General features: G+C 38.2%; 1 protein-coding gene across 7 annotated transcripts in view; it reads right to left on the bottom strand.

Moving 5' to 3' along the window:
* Positions 1 to 24,668, bottom strand: part of Arhgap12 (Rho GTPase activating protein 12) — a 99,846-nt gene that overhangs the window by 47,181 nt on the left and 27,997 nt on the right. For all 7 annotated transcript variants that reach the window (XM_004861801.4, XM_004861802.4, XM_004861803.4 and 4 more), the window contains exon 4: positions 2,066 to 2,326. In XM_004861801.4, coding sequence (XP_004861858.2) covers positions 2,066 to 2,326 — 261 coding nt within the window. The remainder of the gene's footprint in view (positions 1 to 2,065; positions 2,327 to 24,668) is intronic.

Raw genomic sequence — 24,668 nt, 5'->3', positions numbered from 1 at the left:
AAAAAAGGAGACTCTAAACTGGCAGAGCAAGAGGATTGGGGGCAGATAAAACTCAACAAGTTTACAGAGCAGAACCTGCCAATGGCTCAGGAACTGACAGCACTGGGTATCTCTGGAGCTGGGAGGTGAAGGCAGGGCACTAAAATAAAGGAGACTAAAACTGCAAAGTCCCTTTATGGCTGGCCACTGGGAATGTAAGCCACACCCCAGAAGTATGGGAGTTTATTTCCCCCTAAGAAGAAAAGACAGTAAGATCAGTTGAGAGACAACACAATTGGGACCTAAGTACCACAGAGAGGGGAGACCAAGGGACCACTTGCAAAATATGCAGGCAACCCTTACCTTCTGGGAGAAGATCTAAAGTCACATGAAAAGATCCAAAGGTTCTGATGCTGGACACTCCCGGCAAGCACCTAACCTAGATTCCCAATTAAGTGAAGTGAAAATGCCTAGTAGCTGTGAAAACATTATTTCCAAACTAGAATCGTATACCCAGGCCTACAATACATTAAATATGAGGGCAGGACAATGACAATTTCTCACACATACACACAGTCAAAATTTTATCTCCCACATGCAATGAAGACGTGCTCCAGCCACTTGGAAATAATTATTATACAATTTACACAGAGACTAGAATGTAAGCTGAGACCTTGCTAGACAAAACACTCTCATCTATTTACTGAAAGAAAAAAAAGCTAAGAAACATGTATGTTAAAGGTTTCTATGTACACTTTAAAATTCTTTTATTAGTCTACTGTTCTGCCTTTTCCTTAATTCTCCCAAATTATAAGATTTTACCTGGACAGTTTTATCTTTCTAGATCTACAATTCAAATAAAAAATTCCAAACTTTCCTACTTGAGTCAAGCATGAACATTTTCTCTCTTTCTCAAGCACTGAAGTAAAACTGTGAGTTAACACCAAACCAAAGCTATAAATAGCCAACTGGAAAATAGGACAAAAAGGGAAATTATTAACTACAAAAAGCTTTTAGATCCTGCTACAAGCAGGACATGTTACCTGATTTCTCCAGCTCCTACCCTCCTGGAGCTCTGTGTTTATCTGTACACTAGCTGCTTCGTGTAAGAGCAAGATGTCCCTGGCAGGTGCAAGGGCTCCAGGCTATGAAACAGCAAGATGTCACTCCACTCTATCAATCCTGTTCCTCCTGCCCCCTTTCTCCTACACATCTCAACAGTCTCAATGCAACTCATCAGACCACAAAATGAGTATTTTTCTTTCTTTTTTTTTGGTACCAGGGATCAAACTCAGGACTTTGCGCTTGCAAGGCAGGCACCGGAACCACTGAGCTAAATCCCGGCCCCAAAATGAATATTTTTCCAAGTATAATTTGTCAGTTCTCTACACCATCCTGCAAGAGGTGTGAGATGAAGTGAAACTAAAAGGGGAAAAATAGTATAAACACTTGTTAGAGAAAACAATTATTTTAGAGTGAATTATTAAATTTACAGAATGACTCAACTATAGGAAAGGAATTATCATTATGTCCCTTACATCACAGAAATAAAAGGTGATCTGGTACCACTGACAAAAAGATAAAACTGAGGGGCTTGATAGCAATGGCTAGTTGAATCAATGGAGGACACTGTTTCTATTATTTGGATGGGTCACAAAATATATTTTTCTTAGAAATATCATTAGTTTAAGCATAAAGTTAGTGTCATTTATTTATTTATTTTTATTTTTGGTACCGGGAATCAAACTCAGGGACTCATGCTGCAAGTCAGACATTGCACCGCTGAGCTACACTCCCGGCCCAAGTTAGTGTCTTATTTAACACATAAAGGAAAGCACAGGCAGTAGGCCACTTTGATCCCATTCAGGAACCAGCCGGCATACTACAAGGTTAGCTACTGTCCACTAGAGATTAGAAGTTAACTAGCATTAATATAATAAAGCAGGGCGAGAATTTTTAGTACAGTATCTCAGAGTCAAGCATTTTACAGTGTTGATACTAAGTAAAGATACTCAATTCTTTTGTTTCTGAATACTGAAAAGAAAAAATTGGGAAATTCACTGGTTGATTCCTTAGTAATTCATACCTCTGGATCTCCTTGACTGTGGAAATCTTTGCTCATGCTTGCATCCCGGGTCCATCGGGGTGGTTTCCAAGTCCTTTCCTGTGTCCCTCGGTTATAGTAGTAACAACGCCCTGAACTATCTGTATGCGTTTCCCACTCTCCATTAATCTGAACTGCTGGACTCCCAGGAAGGGGAGGCAGAGCAGACTGGGATATTTTCAGTTCTTGTAGGTTGGCATACACAGGAGAATCTGGCCTTCCTTGATTTGGAGGTGTATTTGCCTGTGAAATAAAAATTTAAAATTTCATATTTAAAAAGGCATAATATTTACAAATTAAAATGGAATTAGACTTATAAACATACATATTAATTCACTGGGGAAAAAATAAGAACCAAGATGCATCATGTAAAGGTACAAGTTCCCAATGAAAAATGTAATTATATTGTATACCTAAAATGTACCAATGAAAGAATTTTTAAAAACACCATATTAATTCACTTAAAAACAGAAAAGAAACAAGGCTGGGATGTGGCTCCATGGCAGAACACCTGCTTGGCATGCACCAGGTCCTGGGTCTGATCCCCAGCACTGGGTAAAAAAAGGAGGAGGAGGAAGAGGAGAAAAAGGAGGGAAAAATGACAGGAGAAGGAAAAAGAATTTAAAAGTAGAAACAAATGTCAAACAATATTTTTTTTTAAAAAAAAAGCATATATATTCTAAGAAAAATAGATGATATATACTGTATATAATATATACATGATATTCTACAGAAATATATACTAAAGAAATAATTTAAGTTTTAATATTCATAGTTTGAATAAAAATGAACAAAAAGTTCAAGGAAAATCCAGTGTATGCTCCACTCTAAAAAATGCTCAACTAGGAGCTGTGGGTTCTAACTCACAACTGGGAGGTCAAGGCTGCAGGACACTGGCTAAGATCGTTCACCTCTCTGAAAGTGGAATGTCTGATCTCCATAAGTGGAGGAATTGGGCTAAACCACCAAGGTCTTCTTTGGCTCCAAAATTCTATTATTTCAGGTAATTTTTAAAAATATAAAAAGTCTTATAAATGGATAGCTCAGTTTTTATTCACAAAATTATCAAAATATTTTTATATTCTCAGATCTAATATTAAATCAGGACTATAAGTGAAACATGAAAGAATACTTAAACTAAGAATTTACTAGATTCTACGCTTTCTCCGTACCTGTAAACAAATTAATGTCGACCTACTTCCCTTATGAAACTCTTAATACTGGTAAAATAATAGTAGTAACTTGCTGATTTATTTATATGTTTAATCTTAACCTAGTTTTTATTTTCAAATATCTCACTAGATGTCAGTAACGAGTAAAATACTCTTCAAACACTGACAGCACAAGGACACTGAAAAGTAAGTTTTCAGAACTCCAGCTGCTGAAAGAAAGACGCTCGCACAAAGACTGTTCACCTTGTCTGTATGCACGTATGCACGTATGTATGTATGTATGTATGTATGTATGTATGTATGTATGCATGGATGCATCTCCCATCCGCAGTCACTCAATCTGCAAACCACTGGTTCCGACACAGACCATGCCTTGAGTGAGGGCTGCCCTGTTCTCTGGGTGTCCACCTGCACCCCAGCCCCTGCCCACTGATGACAGCGGGGCACATGCGTGTACACACACCCACACACATACCCATCTCTGCTCTGACGAACTCTCCAGACACTGCCAAATGATTTGCAAGTGCCCTGGGTGAGAACCACTGCTTTACTACATAAATCCTAGAGCTATGTTCGGATGTTCAGCTACTTCTGTCATGCATCCAGCGTTTCGCAAATGCTTAAAAATACACTATTTGGGGCCAGGGGGATGTAGCTCAGTGGCAGTGCATCTGCCTGGCAAGTGCAAGGTCCTGCATTCGATCCCCAATACCAAAACAAACGAAAAAAACCAAACAAACAAACGAACACTTACTGATTGGCATGTGTTGAACCATCCTTGCATCCCTGGAATGAAACCCACTTGGTTGTGGTGTATGATCTTTTTGTTGTGCTGCTGAATTTGATTTGCAATATGTTAAGCAAAATAAGTCAGACACAGAAAGACAAGTTTGTCGTTTTTCTCATAGGTGGAAACTGAAAGTGTCAATCTAAAGTAAATCTAGGACTGGCGAGGCTGTGGAGTGGAGGGGCGGAGAGGTAAGAAGGTGGATGACGGGGAGCTGGGTATGACCAAGGCACAATCTGAGCATCTGAATACCACAGCAAGTCCCTTTCATATACGTTAATAATTTTTTTTGTACCAGGGATTGAACTCAGGACCTCGCCCTTGCCAGGCAGGCGCTGTAGAGCTGAGCTACATGCCAAGCTCATGTTAATAAATTTTTAAAAAGAAAAACTACATTAACTTTTAAAAGGGAAACATGAATGAAAATGTGAAAGTTTTACTGAAATTAAAGTACTTTAACTCCTAAGTAGCACTAGTGTATAAAATACATTTTATAGAGTCTAAATCATAGAATAAATTTCAAAAGAGAAAACAATAAAAATAAGCCAAAGCATATACAGAGTTGTAATGTTTACTGTTGGTCTTTTTACACATGATGGTTATGTAAGCACTGGATTAAATAATGCAAATTACTGTTTTCCTAAAAACATTAGCTTCAAATTTAGACTATCACACCAAACAGCATATTTTTAGGAAGAATACTTATCCATGGAAACAGATATCTATTTATTTCTCTAGTTTCACATCCTGGTAAAGTAGCCATAACAATGCTTTCTGACAAAAAAAAAATTGATAAGATAAACAATTCTGTACAATAAATCCTTTTTCAAAGCTTTATCTGGAGATTTTTTATTCAACAAGTACCAAAGGAGTCCTACTTTACTCCTGAATCGTGACTAGAAATCTAGAACTCAGAGAAAACAAAATGCCAAGAAATAGCCATTTTTAAAATTGTAGACAAAGCGCTAGGTGTGGTGGTGCATGCCTGTAATCCCAGCACTAAGGAGGCTGAGACAGGAGGATCACCCAAGTTCAAGGTCAGCCTGGGCTACATACTGAGTTCAGGGGCAGCCTGAACTACAAAGCGAAACTCTGTCTAAAAAAAAACTAAAATTGCAGACAAACTACTAAAAGTCTTTAAGAAACAACTGCTTCCCAATGACTAACCAGGTCAAATTTAAGCAGTTATTCCAACTGAAAACTGAAACGCTTCACCAGTCCCTAAGGCTAGAATAATTCTGAAACAAAAGCAGCAAATAACTAAAAGAATAAGTACTGTAAATGTTTCATTTGTGAATACAGATAAAAATATCCTAAATAAAAGATAACCAATCAAATCCAACACCACATTAAATAAATCAGAAAGAAGAGTTGAGAAAGACTATCTTTTGGAAGTCTACTCCACAGACATCAAAGAAAGCATCTGATAAAATTTAACACAGATTCTAGATAGAATTTCTATCAAGTTAGGATAGGTGGTATTTCTTTGACTTTTAAGAAGTATAAATATTTGCTGGGGATTTAGCTCAGTGGTTCCAGCGCCTGCCTCGCAAGTGCAAGTGCAAGGTCCCGAGTTTGATCCCCGGTCAAAAATAAATAAATAAATATATATATATATATATATATGAATACTAAAGATGCAAGTATCACTGCTTCTATTTAGCACTGTACAAGAAGTCCTAAGCAATACACTGGGATATGAAAAATAAATTAAGCTCAAAAATATCTAGAAAAAATAACCTGTCATTTGCTAGGATATTATGGCAGCCAAAAGGAAGAGACCTGTGAACAAGTGAACAGACCTTTGAAACCAGTAAACAGGAGTTGGCCAGGTAAAAACTGGGGAGACAGGAAGCAGCATGGTACAGTAGGGAAGAATGCTGGCTCAAGAGAAAGATCTAAGGAGAAGCAAGCCACAACAAAGGGAGTCTGTATACCATGACGAAAGGCACAGATGTTGGCCAGAAGCATTTAGGAAACTACTCAGACTTTAAGACAGGAAGTACATCCTAATTTGAACTTGAGGAGTACAGAATTTAGAGGGACACAACTAGAAGCAGAGATCAGTTAGGTGGTTGGGTTGGTACAACAGCACAGACAGAAGGTCAGACAAAATGGTAGGAATGGAGAGGCAAAAGCCAAGAAATAATTTAGGTTAAATTAACATGCAGATTGCATGTTTGCTGATATGAAATATGGCTTATCTTCATGTGTGTGTTTGGTATGAATTAGTGTCAAGATGAAGAACAGTATGGAAACAGGGACAGACGAGTTCTACTAGGACATAAACCTTAAAGAAAAATCCAAGAGGAAATGCTTGCAGATTGTTGGATACACAGATTTGAAGCTCAGTACAGCAATTCAGGTTAAAAACAGAAATGTAAAAGTTATCAAGATATAGGTGGGGCCCATAACTTAAAAGAGCATGCAGAATGAGAAGAGCAAGAAAAGAGGACTCCAGTAAATACTAACAATTGTTCTATGAGTTAAAATATTTTGAGCCAGGGTCTTACTAAGCTGCAGAGTAGCATGCCAATCATTACTGTTGTAAGTATCATGGCAATCCATATGCTTAAGGAACCAAAGAAAAAGGATCCAGAGAAGGAGGCAGAAAGGAGAGTCAGGAATAGGTCTACCAGGAAAAGGCTGTATTGCCAGTCAAGGAGAAAGAAAACTCCAAAAAGAAAAAAAGGGAAAAGTATCAAACCCAAAGTTAGGAGCTCCAAAACAATCAAGTCAGCAATTAAGTGATTAAAAAGACTTCAGCTACCAGCCATGAGGATATGAAATTATTTTCCTGCCAGAAACAACTGAAAAAGCAAATAAAATACAATATTTTGGGGCACTGTATAATACATCACAGGACTGTGGTTCCTGAGAGTGAATCCTACCACACCCAAGGTTTGTGCCTGTGGACAGTTTCCCAAAATCAGCCCAGGGAGATAAAACCCAGAGGCTACCATTATTCAAAATAACACTGGGGGGCTGCTTGCACTGGCTTAGGCCTATAATCCCAACTCTCAGAAAGCTGAGGCAGGAGGCTAGCTCGAGCTACACAAGACCTAGTGTCAGAAAACAAACAAACCCAATGGGAATCATACAAGAAATGACAATAATTATATAAATCAATGAATTTTCAAATCTGATAAACCAAGAAATAGATTTGTGCCAAAATCTAGGCATTCAACAGCAAGTCTAAGTACAAGCACAAATACAAAAGATTTACTGATGAAAAGTAAAACTTTAATGTTTCTCACCCTTACTGCTATCAATTTTTCCACAGATGTTCATTTGAAATATTACTGATTTGCTGTTAGAAATATTTCTAATAGAAATAAAAACCCAGGGCTGGGAATTTAGCTCAGTGGCTCCACAGCCTGTCTTGCAAGTACAAGGTCCCAAGTTCGATCCCCAGTACAAAAAAAAAAAAAGGAACCCTATTTATGAGTTAATCTCATAATTAAAGTCATCTTAAATCTTCAATTTTCAAGATGTGGGAAGAACAAAACTCATTATTTATGAAATGTGTACTTTAATCTCTAAAAGAAATATATATGCTTACTATCAACTACCCAAATGACTCAGAAAATCCCAGGGAAATACCACTGATAAATCACCCAAGAATTCCTGAAAATATAAATTTCTAACATAAAAAATACTCAGTATAAAACTATTTTTAGATGTGCACAAAATAATAATGACAACAAAAAATGTTTAAGAAATAGTGCACTGTTTTGTCTAGCATTCCAGAAATACTTTTTTCTAAATGAACACACTAAATATTGATGAAGTAGTACATAATAACTGGTTTACACTGGTGACTTTACCAGAATCTTTGGAGAAAAGTTTGGTAATATGCTTCAAGAACTAAAAATATTTTCAGAATCCTTAGCAAAGGGGAGAAAAATTCTAGTTACAGAAAAATGCCTTCCTAAGAAAGCTGTTCGTTCTAGTGTTACTTATCACAATCAAACCAAAATCAAGCAACATAGGAATGGTTACTACTCTATTAATACTATATCAATATTGAAAAGGCTAAGAATGATATCTTTAAAATATGATAGCCAGGCATGGTGGCACATGACTGTGATCCCAGCACTTGGGAGGCTGAGGCAGGATGACTGCCTCAAGTTTGAGGCCAGCCTGGGATATACAGCGAGTTCAAAGCCAGCCTGCATTACAAAGCGAAAAAGGGAGACCTGGTCTGCACTAAATAAAAATTTTAAAACCATGGTAGAAAATTACATGAGAATAAGTAAGAAAGAATGTAAAGCTACACAGTAAAAAAATCTCTCTAAAAATTTAAAGCCTGAAGAAAAATAAGACACCAGTTTTATCTGAATAGGATTATGTATGATTTTTCCATATGCTTCATTTCCCAATTACTGTATAATGAAAATGATCACATGTACAGTTTCATTAAGGACAAGAATCTGCGGCAATATAGGCATCCGACTAGTCTACTGGACTCTCAAAAGCAACAATAATAAAAGTGAAGAGTCGGGCTTGAAATCCGCCCCCAAAAAAAGATAACAATAGTATTAACACTATATAATGTTTCTTTGAGGTAGTCAATGACTCATTTGTGCCTATTAAAATTCTTGAGCCACACAGTAACAAAAACAGCACGGTACTGGCATAAACAGAGACACATGGACCAAGGTATAGAGCAGTGGACACAGAAGCAAACCCACCCAACTAGAACCATCTGATTTTGACAAAGCTGCCAAAAGCAAACGTTGGGGAGAAGACAGCCTGTTTTAACAAATAGTGTTGGAAAAAATTAATGTCCATATACGGATTAAAACTAGATCTCTTGTCCTGTACAAAAATCAACTCAAAACAGATCAAAGACCTTGAGGTTAAAACTGAGCCTTTTAGGCTGCTACTAAAAAAAAAAAAAATAGGGGAAACACTTCATAGGCACAGACAGGTTCCTGAACAGAACCACACTGGCACAGGAAACAGCAAGAATCCACACAGTTTCTGTATCGAGGTAAAAAGCTTCTGCACAGTAAAGGAAGCAACAGAATGAAAAGACAGCCACAAATCGGGAGACAATCTTTGGTGAATACTCTTCCAACAAAGGATTAAAATCCAAAATATGTGAAGATCTAAAATACTCAATACCAACAAAGCAAACAATCCAATCAATAAATGGGCAAATGACCTGAACAGATGCTTCTCAACAGAAGCACAGTCAGGCACGCTGGCTCATGGCTGTAACTGGGGCACTCAGGAGGCCGAGGCGGGAAAATGACAGCAAGTTCAAGGTCAGCCTGAACTACAGTGAAACCCTGTCTCCAAAATAAAAAAGTACAGCCAATAGTACACGAAAAATGTTTAACGTCTTTAGCCATCAGAGAAATGTAAATCAAAACAACACTGAGATCTGTTTCACCCTGGTCAGAAGGGCTTATCATCAAGAACACAATAATAAATGCTGGCAAGGATGCAAGGGAAAAAGAACCCTTCTCTATCTACTGCTAGTGGAAATGTACATTCATACAACCACTATGGAAATCAGTATGGAGGCTTCTAAAACACTAAAACTAAAAATATCACAATCCAGCTACATCAATACCTGAAGAAATTAAAAAGTCAGCATACTGTCAGGCATGGTGGCTCATTCGTATAATCCTGGCACTCAGGAGGCTGAGGCAGGAGGACTGCTGTGAGTTCAAGGCCAGCCTGAATTATACAGCAAGACCCGGTGTCTTTAAAAAAAAAAAAAAAAAGCATACTATACAGATATCTACATACCTATGTTTATTGTGGCACAATTCACAACAGCCTCACTATGGAATCAGCCTAGGAACCTGTCAACAGATGAACAGATTAAAAAAAAAAAATGCTGTATATACACAGTGGAGTTTTAGTCACAAAGAACAAAATTACATCATGTGCAGAAAAATGAAGTGGAGATCATCATGCTAAACAAAATAAGTCAGGCTCAGGTAACTACTGCATGTTTTCTCTTGTCGAGGAACTGGGGGCAGGGGGACTGAAAGTAGATGGGAAATGTAACACAAGGGGGGTGGGAGCGGAGGATGGGGTCACCAGGAGGACTGGCTATGATCAAAGTATGTTACATGCATGTATGGAAAGTCACAATGTTACCCCGTAGTCAGTATAATATGCACTAATAAAAGCTGAAATAAAATTCTTTGGTCGTATCTCAGAGTCTGTTTTTTTGTGTACACTACTGTGGGAAAAACAATGAAAAATCCAATTTTCCCAGGTGGACTTAGGAAAAACTGCTGCCCTGACCCAATAAATTTTTACCATAAGAAATGTAAATACTTCAAGGCAATTCTTCGTCAGCACAAGTTGCTTCTTACTCTGCAAATGGGTCAGAGGAAGAAGTACTAAAACAATAAACAAGAAGTACTTTCAATATATGAATCAAGTAAAAATTTGTTTTTGAACATTTATTAGAACAATCTTGTTCATAAATTGTTATCAACATAATTTTCTCCTACTAGGAAAAAACTTTTAAAAGGAGAACAAAAAAGCAAAGTCAATTTTCTGAGCTATATCTGTCATTAATTAACAACTGAATTGGGACTGGTACCTCTGCACATGACCCCATTCTATATTTAAAAAAGACTTGGCCTGTTCCACTTTATCTGCATACACACTACAACAATCCACCCACTATTCACAGAAAGGTCCAGGGAGTCACACAGATTAGAGGGTAACTTTCAACTTAGGTTGGTAACTGAAACCTTACTTTTGTAACACCAAAAAGACTGAGGTAAAAACTTGGGCATAATTTCAAAAATGGCTATAGTCAACTTCAGAGAATGGCAGGATCTATTTGCCTAAGGAGCTGCTTCTCCTATTAAACAATACATGCTACTTAGTACTAATCAGGGATATGTACCTTTCTAAAAATGCAGATTTTACTTAACAGCATACAATAGTATAAATTCCTACAGTCAATAATCATACCTTTTGATTTAGATTCATGGGAAAAAATATTTCCTAAACTGTCAGGCTCCAAAGTTAAATTTAAATGAATCTCTTTCTTCCTCCCTCCCTCCCCTTTTCTCTCCTGAGCACTGAACCCAGGGCCTAACGTACACTAACCAAGGACTCTGCCACTGAACTATACACTCATCCCCAAATATAAATAATTTTTAAAATTCTATTTTAATTCATTCAAGAAAAAATTGTGTCCATGTAATTTAGCTGCTTAAACAAGGTCAGCTTCTTCGTAATAGTTTATTATTATAACACTGGGTCAGTTAACAACTTGATAATGGACCAAAAAACCCAATCTATCAATCAACAAGGCAACATTCAGTTAAAACAGGACTAAAATTTGTTTTTGTTTCAAAACTAAAAATTGAGTATCAGTTTTAACTGCAGAATGTACTTTTTCAGAGGTCAATTTTTCACTTAAACCAAACGGGGAAAATATTGGCCATTATTTAATAATTTCAAAATATAACAACTTACAAATTCAAATGTTCATATCTTAATACATGTCCTCATAGTCTTCAAGCCCTACAGAATATACAGTACTGCTATTTTCTCTTTTTTTTTTTTTTTTTTTTTTTGCGGTACCGGGGATCGAACTCAGGACCTTGCAGTTCCGAGGCAGGTGTGGTGCCACTGAGCTAAATCTCCGGGCCCAGTACTGCTATTTTCTATGGTTTACTTATTTAACTAGTATTTAAATACTGTGAGCTCAGCAGGGGACCAAAATAGGACAGTCCCTGTCCTTAAGGATCCAGAAGCCTAGTAAAGCAAAAAAGACAAGATTAAGAAAACACACACTTGCTGGGAGTGGTGGTGCACGCCTGTGATCCCAGCACTTGGGAGCCTGAGGTAGGAGGGTCCGCGCAAGAGACCAGCCTGGGCTGCACAGTGAGTCTAAGGCCAGCCTGAACTACAGTGAGACCTTGTCTCAAATACACACGAGTTGTGCGCACGCACGCACGCACACACATTCCAATGGTGTAGCTTAGGGTTACGGATATAACTGCACAGTATTCTCTGGAAGCACAACCAAAACCAATGCTAAACATGAAGAGGTGAGACCAGGCATTCAAGAAAAGGTTCAGACACAGAGAGGTTTAACTGGTTCTTTAAAGGGAAGTAGGTGTACACCCAGGGAAGTGATAAAGGGCATCCAGGCATACCAAGTGCCTTACAGGCTCTCAGCTGATACAACACAAATAAACAGCCTTCAATAAGGAAGCAAAAGGAAGTGAATTTAGTATTATGAAATCCTCAAGAGATAGCAGCTGCCACAGAAACACGTGATTTTAAATTTTCGAGTAGCCACATTAAAAAGGTAAAATGAATCCTAGTAACATATATAACCCAATGTAACCAAAGTATCATTTCATCATACAAGCACCATAAAAGTTGAGGGCTTTTTAAAACTAAGACTTCAAAATCCGGCATGTATTTTATAATGTATCTCAACTCAGATGTCAAATTTTCATCATAAACATACATACATATATATATTTTTTTAATTTAGCAATACAGGGCATGGAACTCAGGGCCTCATGCATGCTATGCAACTGCTCCACCAATAAACAATACCCTTAGTCTTTTTTTTTTTTTTAATTGAGGCATGGTCTCACTGGCTTGTCCAGGCTGGACTGGACAATCCTCCTGCCTCAGCCTCCAAAGTGGCTGCAAGTATAGGTGTGTGCCACCTGTATTTTAAGTATTTTGGTTTCATAAAATTTACAGTGGGTTATGTAGATTCACACATCAAAAATTATTCAACATTCTTGTTTTCCAATAAATGAACCAAGTATCAGTTTTTAAACTTCAATTTAAATTAAAAATTTAGTTCTTCAGTCTCATTTAGCCACATTCGGGTGCTCAAGTTATTGGATTAGACATTGCCAGGCTGCAGGATTTTGTATGTGCACACAGGACCATCCCCATCATGCTACAAACGCAGCTGCTTTCTCTCTCTCCGTTAAACTAAGCCCTCCCAGAAGTAAGCACAAAACAAAGTTTTAATCACTTAACTAATCAGTTTACCCTAAGCCGCCTCCGAGCTCTGGTTTACAGTCTGATGAGTTTTCCATTCTCAGTGACTGCTTTCCCAACACACAGAGTATTTCAAGAAATAGAAAGGCAAAGAAGATAGCTACTAGAAACTAATACCTGTAGATGAAATTCCATTATTAATGTGTTTACACATTATTCATCTACACATGCTTGATGCGGTGGGTCAGTGAGGCAAACAGAATTCTTCAACAGGACACTATGCTGAGACAGCAGGGCTCAGTTAGTTTGTGCTGAGGAAGCAACATGGAATGAGCTGGTACACTGCCATTCAGGACTACAAATCTCTCTCCCCAGGGCTTGAATGGTAACGCTATCATCAGCATTCAGAGATCGACTAAAGAATATTGTCCTGATATTTCCAGAGATTAAAAAGTTAACAAAATTACAAATGAAAAAATGTATCTGTGATTACTTGTTGAAACCACCCTAAGCTAAAGTTTCTGGCATCAACAATGTACCAATTCCTAAAAGATACAAAATGAATACACAGTACACATTTTACTGAGCATTTAAAAGGCTAACATGCTATCCTTTATCTCCTATTTTCTGACAACTGAGTATCCTTTCACTTTGTTTTTCAGAAGATTGTGAAATAAATTTTTCAAAAACACTACCTAAGGGGCTGGAGATTTAGCTCAGCAGCACCACACCTGCCTTGCACAAGGTCCTGAGTTTGATCCCCGGTAAACCCCTCCTCCCAACCCCACCCCCACCAAAAAAAAAAAAAAAAAACTACCTAAGGAAACTAATTTATAGCTGGGCGTGGTGGCGCACCCCTGTAGTCCCAGCACTTAGAAGTCTGAGGCAGGATGATCACCAGAGTTCAAGGCCAGTCTGGGCTACACAGTAAGTTCCTAAGGCCAGCCTGAACTACACAACAGCAACAACAAAATTAAATAAAAGTTAGGCTCTTTGCTCTGTGTCATAGCTCTAGAATCTTGGACAGTGTACCCAGCTGGTGTCCAATAAATATTTAATACATACATGCATGAATAAATTACTCAAATCTGAACTTGGGTTTTTTTCTTTGTTTTCTTTTCATGTTGGTGTTTTCCTTTCCAAGTAAAAAAGTGATTAAAATAGTTAACAAATATGTATTTAAAAAGCTGTAGTCCTCTTAAATCCTTTAGGTCACACCAGGCTTTCAAAATTTTGGTTTTTTCTGATAGCTTTGAACTTTTCTGAAACATAAGGAAGACACTATAAATTCTGTTTTCAAACACCCTGCTTGTTAGGGCCTCAGAAAAATAATTACATACACAATACAACCTCACATCACTTTATGCAAAATAACCAAATCCTCAGGAATTAAGTTCCATCTTTACCACTTTAATAATTAGATTTCTATAATTTTTACATTCATATAATCACTTGCTAAATAAATTATACTTCCTGTAAGTAAATAAAAGGTTTTCACTATTTTTCCTTCCTTCTATTTTTAGCGAAGATGTCAAAAAATTGTATCTGAATGTCTGAGATCAAAGTAACAAGTATCCACATATAACGCCACAAACAATTTATACAGTATGTGTTTATACAGCACATGAACCAGGCATTCATTTACGAACTTCTATTAATTCATTTAAGGGCTGTTTTCCTACTTCACGGTGAGTTTCCTCGGCCAGGTTCAGACCGGGAAGGCAGTCACTCTGACTGCACCCAAGCAAACTGGCCCAGAGTCTGCCCTCGGCCTCGCCACACTGCACTCTTCCACACTCTGCTGAATGGTTTAAATTAAAGGGTGATAGAAGCTCTAGTACAACAGAAACAACTGTAAGTGGACAGCAAGTTCAAAGCCAGCCTGGGCAACTTCGCAAGATGGTCTGAAAATAGTAAAACGGGCTGGGGGGTGGGGGAGCTCAGTGGTGGAGCACCCCTAGGTTCAATCCCCAATTACTGGGAAAAAGATTTAAAACAAGAGTGCTATAATTTTGGGCTGAAAAACAAAAATAATTGTCCTTGGCCCACAGAAATGTAAAATACAGAACAAAAATGTAAGAAGCACACACCCAAGCAAATCAACTCTAAACCAGTATGGAAACCACAGACTTTCTGTTTGCTTCCTTTGAAGTTACAGTCTCTCTGAAAGGTCGCAAAGAGAAATCCACAAAGTTTTCAACTTTTTATTTTAATTAAATTTCCTTTCACAATCACGAAACAGTAACAGTTACTATTAAACATTTACTCTGAGCCACTTGAATTACTACCTTGTTAACTGTCTGAAAACCCAGTAGTTTTAATTTTGCCTCTTCATGAGGAAGCTGCTGAAGCAGGATTCAAAACTAGATCTATTTGATTCCAAAGTCCAAGCTATTACTCACTACACCTTTATTGTCCTTACCAAACAGAAGTATTAGTAATCATATCTTTGAGCTGTGTTTAAAAAATACTTTTGTGGGGCAGGCATAGTGGTGCACACCTGTAATCCAGCACCTGGGAGGCTGGGGCAGGTGGACTGCTGTGAGTTAAAGGCTAGCCCGAATTACACAGCAAGACTGTCTCAAAAATAAGCAAACAAACAAAAACTCACACACACGCTTTTGCTCCAAGGTAAAATGTTTCCATATACTGTATAAGAACTGTACATACTCTTCATATATCTACAAACAGAGAAACACTAACAAGAAACGTGAAGGTGCTACATTATTTCACTTAATTTTACTTTGCTTATAGTTTAGTAAGACGGGAGAATACTTCTAATTTTTCTTGATAAAACATGCCTGACACAGTACAGGTAATCAATCGACATTTCAGACAACTAAATGATGGTCTCTCCTGGGAGCACTGCAACCGCACAAGGCCAGTTTAAATTTCAAACATTCTCTGCTACTGTCCTAGAGTATCAATTTCACTTCTCATACTCATCCCAACAAATGTTCTTATTTTCGGTCCAGAAAACATGGTTCACATCCATGACACTAACAAAAATCCAAGCTCAAAATAGTTCTAACTTTCCAATTAATTTTGCTATGTGAAACAGAACCAGGCTGATTAAGACTACGGAAGTGCATTCTACGGAGAACAGATGACTTAGTCGGGTGTGATGGCAATGCCTGTCGCTTCAGAGCTCAGGGAGACTGAGGCAAGGCGATCACAAGCTCAAGCCCAGCCTGGGCAACTTACGGGGGGAGGGAAGAAAGGAGAAAGGAAAAGTGGAGGGGGAGGGAGGGGGAGGGGAGAGAAAGAAAGAAAGCAAGGAAGAGAGAGAAAGAAAGCAAGAAAGCAAGCAAGCAAGCAAGCAAGCAAGAAAGAAAGAAAGAAAGAAATCGGGCTGGGGATGCAGCTTAGCATAAAAGCCTTGGTTTGGGGAGGGGGTCATGTGAGGAAGAGGAAGAACAAGAGGTCTAGTCCATCTGCTCCAGGACAGTAAGGGACAGGACCCCAATCAATATCCATCAATACCCATCAATATCGCCTCCACTAGTTTCTCAAAGAAAGGGGGAGGCAGAGCAAGTTGTCCATACAGGCCATGCAGCTAGGGGGTAGGCTTAGGTGCCCGCGATTTTAATTAGTAGATTTTAATTAGCATCACTTACCTGTGAAGAGCTACTAGCCAGAAGATAAAGGCCAGGTGTAAATTCTGGGCTCTAACAAGAATGAGATGTAAAATTCAGAGGGTAGAGTGGCCGAATTAGGATTAATTCTGCATCTGAAGGGATTTTAAATGTCAGAAATAATAAACCCTTTAAGAGTTCAGAGTAGGGCAGGGGATTTAGCTCAGTGGTTTCCCTGGCTGCTGCGCAAGCGCAAGGACCCAAGTTCGATCCCCGGTACCAAAAAAAAGGAGTTCAGAGTAAAGGAAACAATATTTTTGTTTAGGTGAATTTTTTTATCAGATGACATTTTACAGAAGTTAGAGTACCTAACCAAAATTGCCAACTAGATTTTTTTCAATATTTTCGTTTTAGGAGAGTAAGGCAAAATGACACCTTTCAGTACTTTTTTCTTCAAAGTACTTCTTTCAAAGTATTCTTCAAACATCAAGAATGCCTTTGAAGACACTACAAACTAACAAATATGATACTCCATAAGGAAAACTAATAGTAAAAATAACAAAGACTACAGGTGAGCATGGTGTCACATGTCTCCAATTCCAGTACTTTTAGAGGCTGAAGCAAGAGTACTTCAAGTTCAAGCCCAGCCTGGGAAACTTACCAACTCAGTGAGAGCTTCTCAAAATAAGAAGCGAAAGAAGGGGTAGAGATGTAGCTCAGTCCAAAAGCCCTGAGTTCAATACTCAGTATAAAAAAAAGAAAAAAGACTACAAAAATCTGATTCTTCAAAGAAAGGCTCAATAATCTTTCATATATACTACACTTTTGCCAGTACTGGAGAATGAACTCAAACACATGAATCTCTGAACTCTTTGGGAGCAGAAACTATCAACAGGAGTTTGCATGTTATGTAACACACTACCAAAAATCCAAGTACAAAAATGTTTCTAGCTCTAATTTTGCTATGCTAAACAAAAGAATGATTTACACTGCAAAAGTGTGTTCTACCAGGAAAGAGACTAATTACCCTACAGATACTGGATATCCTTGTCTTATTAGTGGAAATATAATTAGGCAAAAATTTCTGTTCCCAAGAAAACTGACTGGGGTTTCACTGCATTATGAAAGGCCTGGCAGCACACCCTGTGATCCGAGCACTCTGGAGGCGGAGGCAAGAAGACCAAATACAGCTCAGGCTATTCAGCAAGTTCAAGGCCACCTGAACTACACAGAGAGACCCTGAAGGAGGAGGGAAGAGAGGGGAGGAGGGAGGAAATATTTACTCCGTTCTACAATAGAAACTGTAACACACTGATGAAAAGTTGAAAAGGACACAGAAACTGGAAAGACATCTCTGCATTCATGGACTGGGACAATGGATAGTTAAAAAGTCCACACTGCTGAAAATCACCTACAAATTCAAAGCAATGAAAATACCAAAGACGTTCTTCAAAGAACCAGGGAACAAAAATACCAAAATTCACACAGAACCATAAAACACCCCAAATAGCCAAAACAATCTTAAGCGAAAGCAAAGTAAAACTAAAGCCAGAGGCTCTACACTACCTGACTTCAAAAGAGACTACAAAGCTGAGTCACCAGAGCATCAGGATGATGGCATAACAACAGACCCAGAGACCACTGGAGCAGCAGCTAGCCTTCCTCGATGGAAATGCTGAGAAGCAGGATGGACAGCCTCTTCATACACGGTGCTGGGAAAACTGGGCATCCAGTGCAGAAGAATAACACTGCACCATTACCTCTTACCAGTTACAAGCATCACCTCAAAATGGATTAAAGGCTTGAGTGTAAAACTGAAATTAGTTAAAGAAAGCAGAGGAAACTGCTTATGGACATCGGAATGAGCAAGGATTTTTTGGATGAAATCCCAAAGCAAAAGAAACTAATGCAAAACAGTAAATGAGATTACATCAAACTAAAATTGCTTTGGACAGCAAAGGAAATCATAGAGCAAAAAGATGACCTCCAAAATGTAAGAAAATATTTGCCAACTACAACTGACAAGAATATTTAGATTAAAAAAAGAATATTTACAATATAAAAAATGCAAGTGCAAAAACAAAAAAATAACTTTTTTCTTTTTTTGGTTTTGGTTTTTTGAGACAGGGTCTCACTATTTAGTTCAGGTTGGCCTTGGACTCACAATGCAGCCCAGGCTGGCCTTGAACTCAAGGTAATCCTCCTGCCTCAGCCTCCTTAGTTCTGGGATTATAGGCATGTCCCACCACACTCAGCTCATTTTACAATAGATTTAAATACGTATTTCATTTTACAATAGATTTAAATAGGTATTTCTCAAAAGAACATATACAAAGGATGAACAGGCATATGAAGATATACTCAACATCACTAATCATGGAGGAAACGCAAACTAAAATTGTAATAAGATAAAATCTCGCTCCAGTCTGAATACTTATTGTCGAAAAGACTCAAGATAACAAGTGTTGGTGAGGCTAAGAGAACTCTTACACACTGTTGCTGGGAATGTAGATTAGTACAGCCATCATGAAAACAGTATGGAAGCTCTTCACAAAGTTAAAAACAGAACTACCATATAATCCAGCAGTCCTACTCTGGGATACATATATCTAAAGGAAATGAAATCAGTATGCCAAAGAGATACCTATACTCCTATGTTTAATACTAGTCACAACAGCCAACATACAAATCAAGTGAAGGGTCCATTAACATACAGAGAGAACTAAGAAAATGTAGGACGTATATACAATGGAATACTACCCAGTAACATTCTTTATCCTGTCATTTGCAGCAACACGAATATTAAGTGAAAAAAACCCAACCACTGAAAGACAAAGCCACACGATCTCACTTCTGCGTGCGTACATTTGTACTGTTTTAAAAGCCAATCTCAGAAGTTGAGAGTAGAATGCTGGTTACCACAGGCTGGGGCGGCTGGGGACAGGAGGGAGAGAAAGGGTCATCAGCGAGCACTGAATTACAGGCAGACAGGACAAGCGAGCTCTGCGGCTCTACACACAGCAGAACGGCCAGGGATTACCCTGGTAAGGTACTGTACACTCCAAAGCACCAGAGCCAGAGACGCTAAACATCGAAGTAGACGTGTTTACCCTGATCTAACGTTAACAACTTATGTATGTATCAGAATATCATATGGTACCTCAAAAACATGTGCAATTTTTACATCAATGAAAAAAAGAAAAAATAATGCTGGGGATTTAGCTCAATGGTTTTGCCGCCTGCTGCGCAAGCGCAAGGACCCGAGTTTGAGGCCCAGTACCAAAGAAAAAAGAAAAAAATATTTACTCCTTAAAGTCTGAAATTAATTACCCCCTTGTCCAAAATTTAGTTCAATAAGCTAAACACGTAAGATGAGAGAAATGGTAACAATTCACCTGTTTGTTTGTTTGTTGAGACAGGGTTTCACTATGTAGCTTAGGCTGGCCTTGCACAATCTACATACCCCAGGATGGCCTTGAACTCGGCCAATCCTCCTGCCTCAGCCTCCTGAGTGCTGGGATTACAAGGCATGCACCACCACACCTGGCAGTATCAATTCATCTTATGCCAAGGTATTGAAAACCAGTTCTATCACTAATTAAGGTATTTCTCACATTGTATATTACGTTGGAGGAAGAACCAATATAGTACGCAGCTTTTTTCTCTTAAGCTTTCTGTTTAACAACTTTTGCAGAAAAAATACTAGTCTGACCAAAAACTAGAGGCAATCTTTCCTTCCTCTTTCCATCCTTATTAGAGACATAAGTCTCTCACTTCTTGTCATTCTATTTTTGTATATTCAGGGTTTTCACATCTTGCAACAGCGTGTTTTCACACTGCAGTTTCCATATGGGAATGTGACTTTCTATATCATTATTTTTAAAATATAATTACAAGTTATTTCTAAGCACAAAGACTCCAATACTTGAATGTTACTACAGTTTATAATATTACACTTATGTGTAGGCCAAGAAAATTAAATTCTACTTATGGCTGAAAAACTGCTACAACACTTACTATATTAATTGACAGGTATTTTAAAAAAGAATTCGCCTGGGTGGAGATGCAGCTCATTGGCAGACCCCAGCCTACCATGCATGGGCCCTAGGTTCAATCGCCAGCGGACGGAAGAAGATGGGAAGAAAGAAGATACAACAACTGCCTCCCCCCGCCCCCGCTCTGTTTTATTTGATTTTGGCAATGCTAGAGCTCAAACCCAGGACCCTGCACTTCACAGGAAGCACCCCACCATGGAGCTACATCCCCAGGTCCACTTCCTCTCACTCCTGAACACTGCTCAGGACCCCACGACCTTTCATCTGTGCACGCTGTATCCACTGATGCTCAGAATTGGAAATTGAGATATGTTAAAATTAATTTATAAGCCCATTACATGTTAAAATAAAAACATTTTAAAAATAGTAATATCTTCCTAAAAATAGTCTTTAATAAGGTAGTGTGAAGATTTTTACAAATCTCTTACTGCCTAGACCCTCATAACTACCTGTACCTTCAATCTGATGCAATATGTTTTTCAGGTTGAAATACATAATCATAACCATATTTACTACTTTGTCATATTAAAATCTAAGCACTGGCCATTTTTTAAAAATTCACTCATTGAGTCATACTTATTGAAACATTTCATTACACAATAACAAAAACAAAACTACAGAAACATTTTACATTATCACTGCTTTCATCAGAAAAACTGTAAACTCAGCTGGCTGTGGGGACCCATAACTATAATACCAGCACTTGGGAGGCTGAGGCAGGAGGATCACTGTGAGTTCAAGGCCAGCCTAGGCTACACAGTGAATTCAAGGTCAGCCTGAATAGCAAGACCTTGTTTCAAAAAACTGAAAAAAAAGAAAAAAAAAAGTTGTAAGCTCATAGTAATAAATATAAATCTTCAAAATTCTGTTTCACTCAAATGCTTCTACCTGCATCATTTGTAACAGAATTTTAAGTGAAGAACTTACTTTGTTATGATACTCTATACAGAAGACTCCCACACCTCCACCAAAAGACTCCTAGAATTAATAACCAAAGTCAGTAACTTAGCAGGATACAAAGTCCACATTCAAAAATCAATAGCTTTCCTATATACCAATAACAAACTCACTGAGAGAGAAATTAGAGAAACCACACCTTTCACAATAGCTTCAAGAAAAATGAAATACTTAGGAATCAACCTAACCAAGGAGTGAAAGACCTATATACTGAAAACTACAGTGCTCTGAAAAAGGAAACTGAAGAGGATATCAGAAAATAGAAAGATCCCGTTCTTGGATAGGTAGAATCAATATAGTGAAAGTACTGGCCACACTTCCAAAACTGTTACACAGATTTAATGCAATCCCGATCAAAATGCCAATAGCATATCTCACAGAACTAGAGAAAATAATCCTAAATTTCATATGGAACCAGAACAGACCTAGGAACAGCAAGAGCAGTTCTGGGTAACAAGGGCAAGGCAGGAGGCATCACAATCTCCAATTTGAACTTGTGCTACAAAGTTACCCGTGATAAAAACAGCATGGTACTGGAAAAAGAAAAAATAGAGCCCACAATCAATGGGAACGAATAGAAGATACAGAAACAACTCCAAGCACACGTGATGTGTGACAAAGGGGCCACTTTCACTGGAAGACAGCCTTTTAATGAATGGTGTTGGGAAAACTGGCTCTCCACATGCCAGAAATTGAACCCAGAGCCATAATTTAGGGTTAAGGTTAGGGTTAGGGTTAGGGTTAAGGAACCCTTCTACATTGCTAGTGGGAATGTAAATTGGTACAACATGGAAATTATATGGAGATTCCTCAAAAGACTAAAACTAGAGGGCCAGGGATTTAGCTCAGTGGTTTCATCGCCTGCTGCACAAGCGCAAGGACCCAAGTTCAATTCCCGGTACCAAAAAAAAAAAAAAAAAACCAGACTAAAACTAGAGAGGTTCCATTTGACCCAGCTATTCCCCTCCTAGGTACTGTCCTGAGTTGAAAGCATCATACCAGTGATACATGCACACCCATGTTTATAGCAGCACAATTTGTAATAGCTAAATCTTCACAACAACCCATATGTCCATCAACAGATGGATAAAGAAAATGTGGTATTTATATACAATACTGTACCATAAAGAAATATAAACGAGGGGCCGGGGATTTAGCTCAGTGGTTTTGCCGCCTGCTGCACAAGTGCAAAGACCTGAGTTCGATCCCCAGTACCAAAAAAATATATATATATAAACGAGTCATTTGTAGGAAAATGGATGCACCTCAAGACTATAACCTTAACTGAAATAAAATCAGACACACAAGTTTAGACATCACATTCTTCCTCTTGTTTAGAAACCCAAAGGGTAAAGATAGACTGAAGATAGACACTGGGAAGTAGGAAGAACATGTTCAAATGGAGAAAGAAAGGAAGGAAAAAGAATAGAAGGAAAAAATGGAAACAAAGCCTTTGTAAATGAGGGGAAAGAAGGATTGAAGGGAGGGGAGCGGAATGGGGAAAAAAGAAGAATCGAGATATATTATGTACAAGCCAGGTGTGGTGTGTCACACACCTGTAATCTCAGCACTTGGGAGGCAGAGACAGGAGGATCCCGAGTTTGAGGCCAGTTTGGGATACATAGTGAATTCTTGGCCGGCCTGCACTACAAAGCAAGACCCTGTCTCAAAAAAAACAAAACAAAACAAAAAGTATGTATTAAGTACAGATACAAATTCTCTAGGTGAATGTGATCAATATGTGTGACAAATACATAGTATTAAAAAAATAAAGTTAAAAAAATTTTTAAACTTACTTTAAATTTTTACTTTAAATTTTTAAACTTATTTTGTTCATTGGTACTCGGAATCAGAAATTAATACATTTTAAATTAACTCATAAACCCATGAAATAGGATGATCAGTTCATCTGTCATTCTTTCAAAACTGGTATTCTAGGAAAAAAAGTGACTGGCCCAATCTATAATTAAACAAGAGTGTCAGAATTGTAATATAATTGCTTTTAAGTGTATTTTAAAAGGTAAAACTCCTCCCTTGATTTCTTAAACTGCCAACATCAAGCTTCCTTCAATCTACGGAAAATCGACAGCACCACCACGCCCCTCCCACCTCCCAGAGCCGTGTGGGGCAACCCCTTGCGTTGTGCCTGCTCCACTCCCTGGCACAGGAGGACCCTGCCCCCCCCACCGAGTGGATGGGACAAGCCCCCTCCCCTGCTGGCATCAGGGGCTTCAGCCCCTAAAATGCTAACTAACATGCTAAAAGCCAACTGGCCCTCTTGTGTCACCTACTTTCCAACCACTTTCAAATTACTGACTTCTGCTGCTGTGAGACAGACAACTAACAATCAACCATATTTTACAAAAAGGGGTTCAAAAGTCATGGATCTTTTGTACATGACACCAATTTCTCTGATTTCATTATTTCCCCCCAAAATTGGATCTTAAATGTTATGTGTAATAGGCTTCAAAATAACTGCTGTGATAAAAATTATTTGAACAGTCATTGTGAATTTAAACCATCTGTCTAGCATTTACTGAAGCAATTGCTAAAGATAGTCTATGCATACAGATGAGATTTTTCTCAACAAAAATGCAAAAATGTTTCCACATCTGTTGTTTTTGTTGATATGTCACCTAGATTAGCAAATTCTTCCCTAGGAAGAAAACAGAGAACATTTTTAATGTACACATTTTTTAATGACTCTATTTACGATTACACCATCCTTTCAACCATATTTTCTATTGCCACTCTGATATAATTAGACTACAATTATATATGCACGTGTTTGTGGATGTGAAAAATTTGTTACTCCGACACTGTGACTTTCAGACTTTAACTGTATTACACAAATATTCCAGTCTATCAGAATGTGAAGAAAATTTATGTGAAACTGACCTTACACAATATGGAAAGATTCTGAGGCACAGAGTCTGTTCCATCCACATCGCAAAGGACAGCTACAGACCAACATATAGCAAACAGCTGAGCTACCGAAAAGCGTATTTTTCTGTCTAGCTAGCATTCCCTTTCGGGGACTGCCACTGCCACCCATGTCCTTCCTTTGCTCACCTG

The sequence above is a fragment of the Heterocephalus glaber genome, unplaced genomic scaffold, assembly GCF_053883595.1.
Source record: "Heterocephalus glaber isolate CG9 unplaced genomic scaffold, H.glaber_assembly_v1.0 deba00000738, whole genome shotgun sequence".
Lineage (NCBI taxonomy): Eukaryota > Metazoa > Chordata > Mammalia > Rodentia > Bathyergidae > Heterocephalus > Heterocephalus glaber.
The sequence above is the reverse complement of the archived record's forward strand: the minus strand, read 5'-3'. Positions and strand labels throughout refer to the sequence as shown.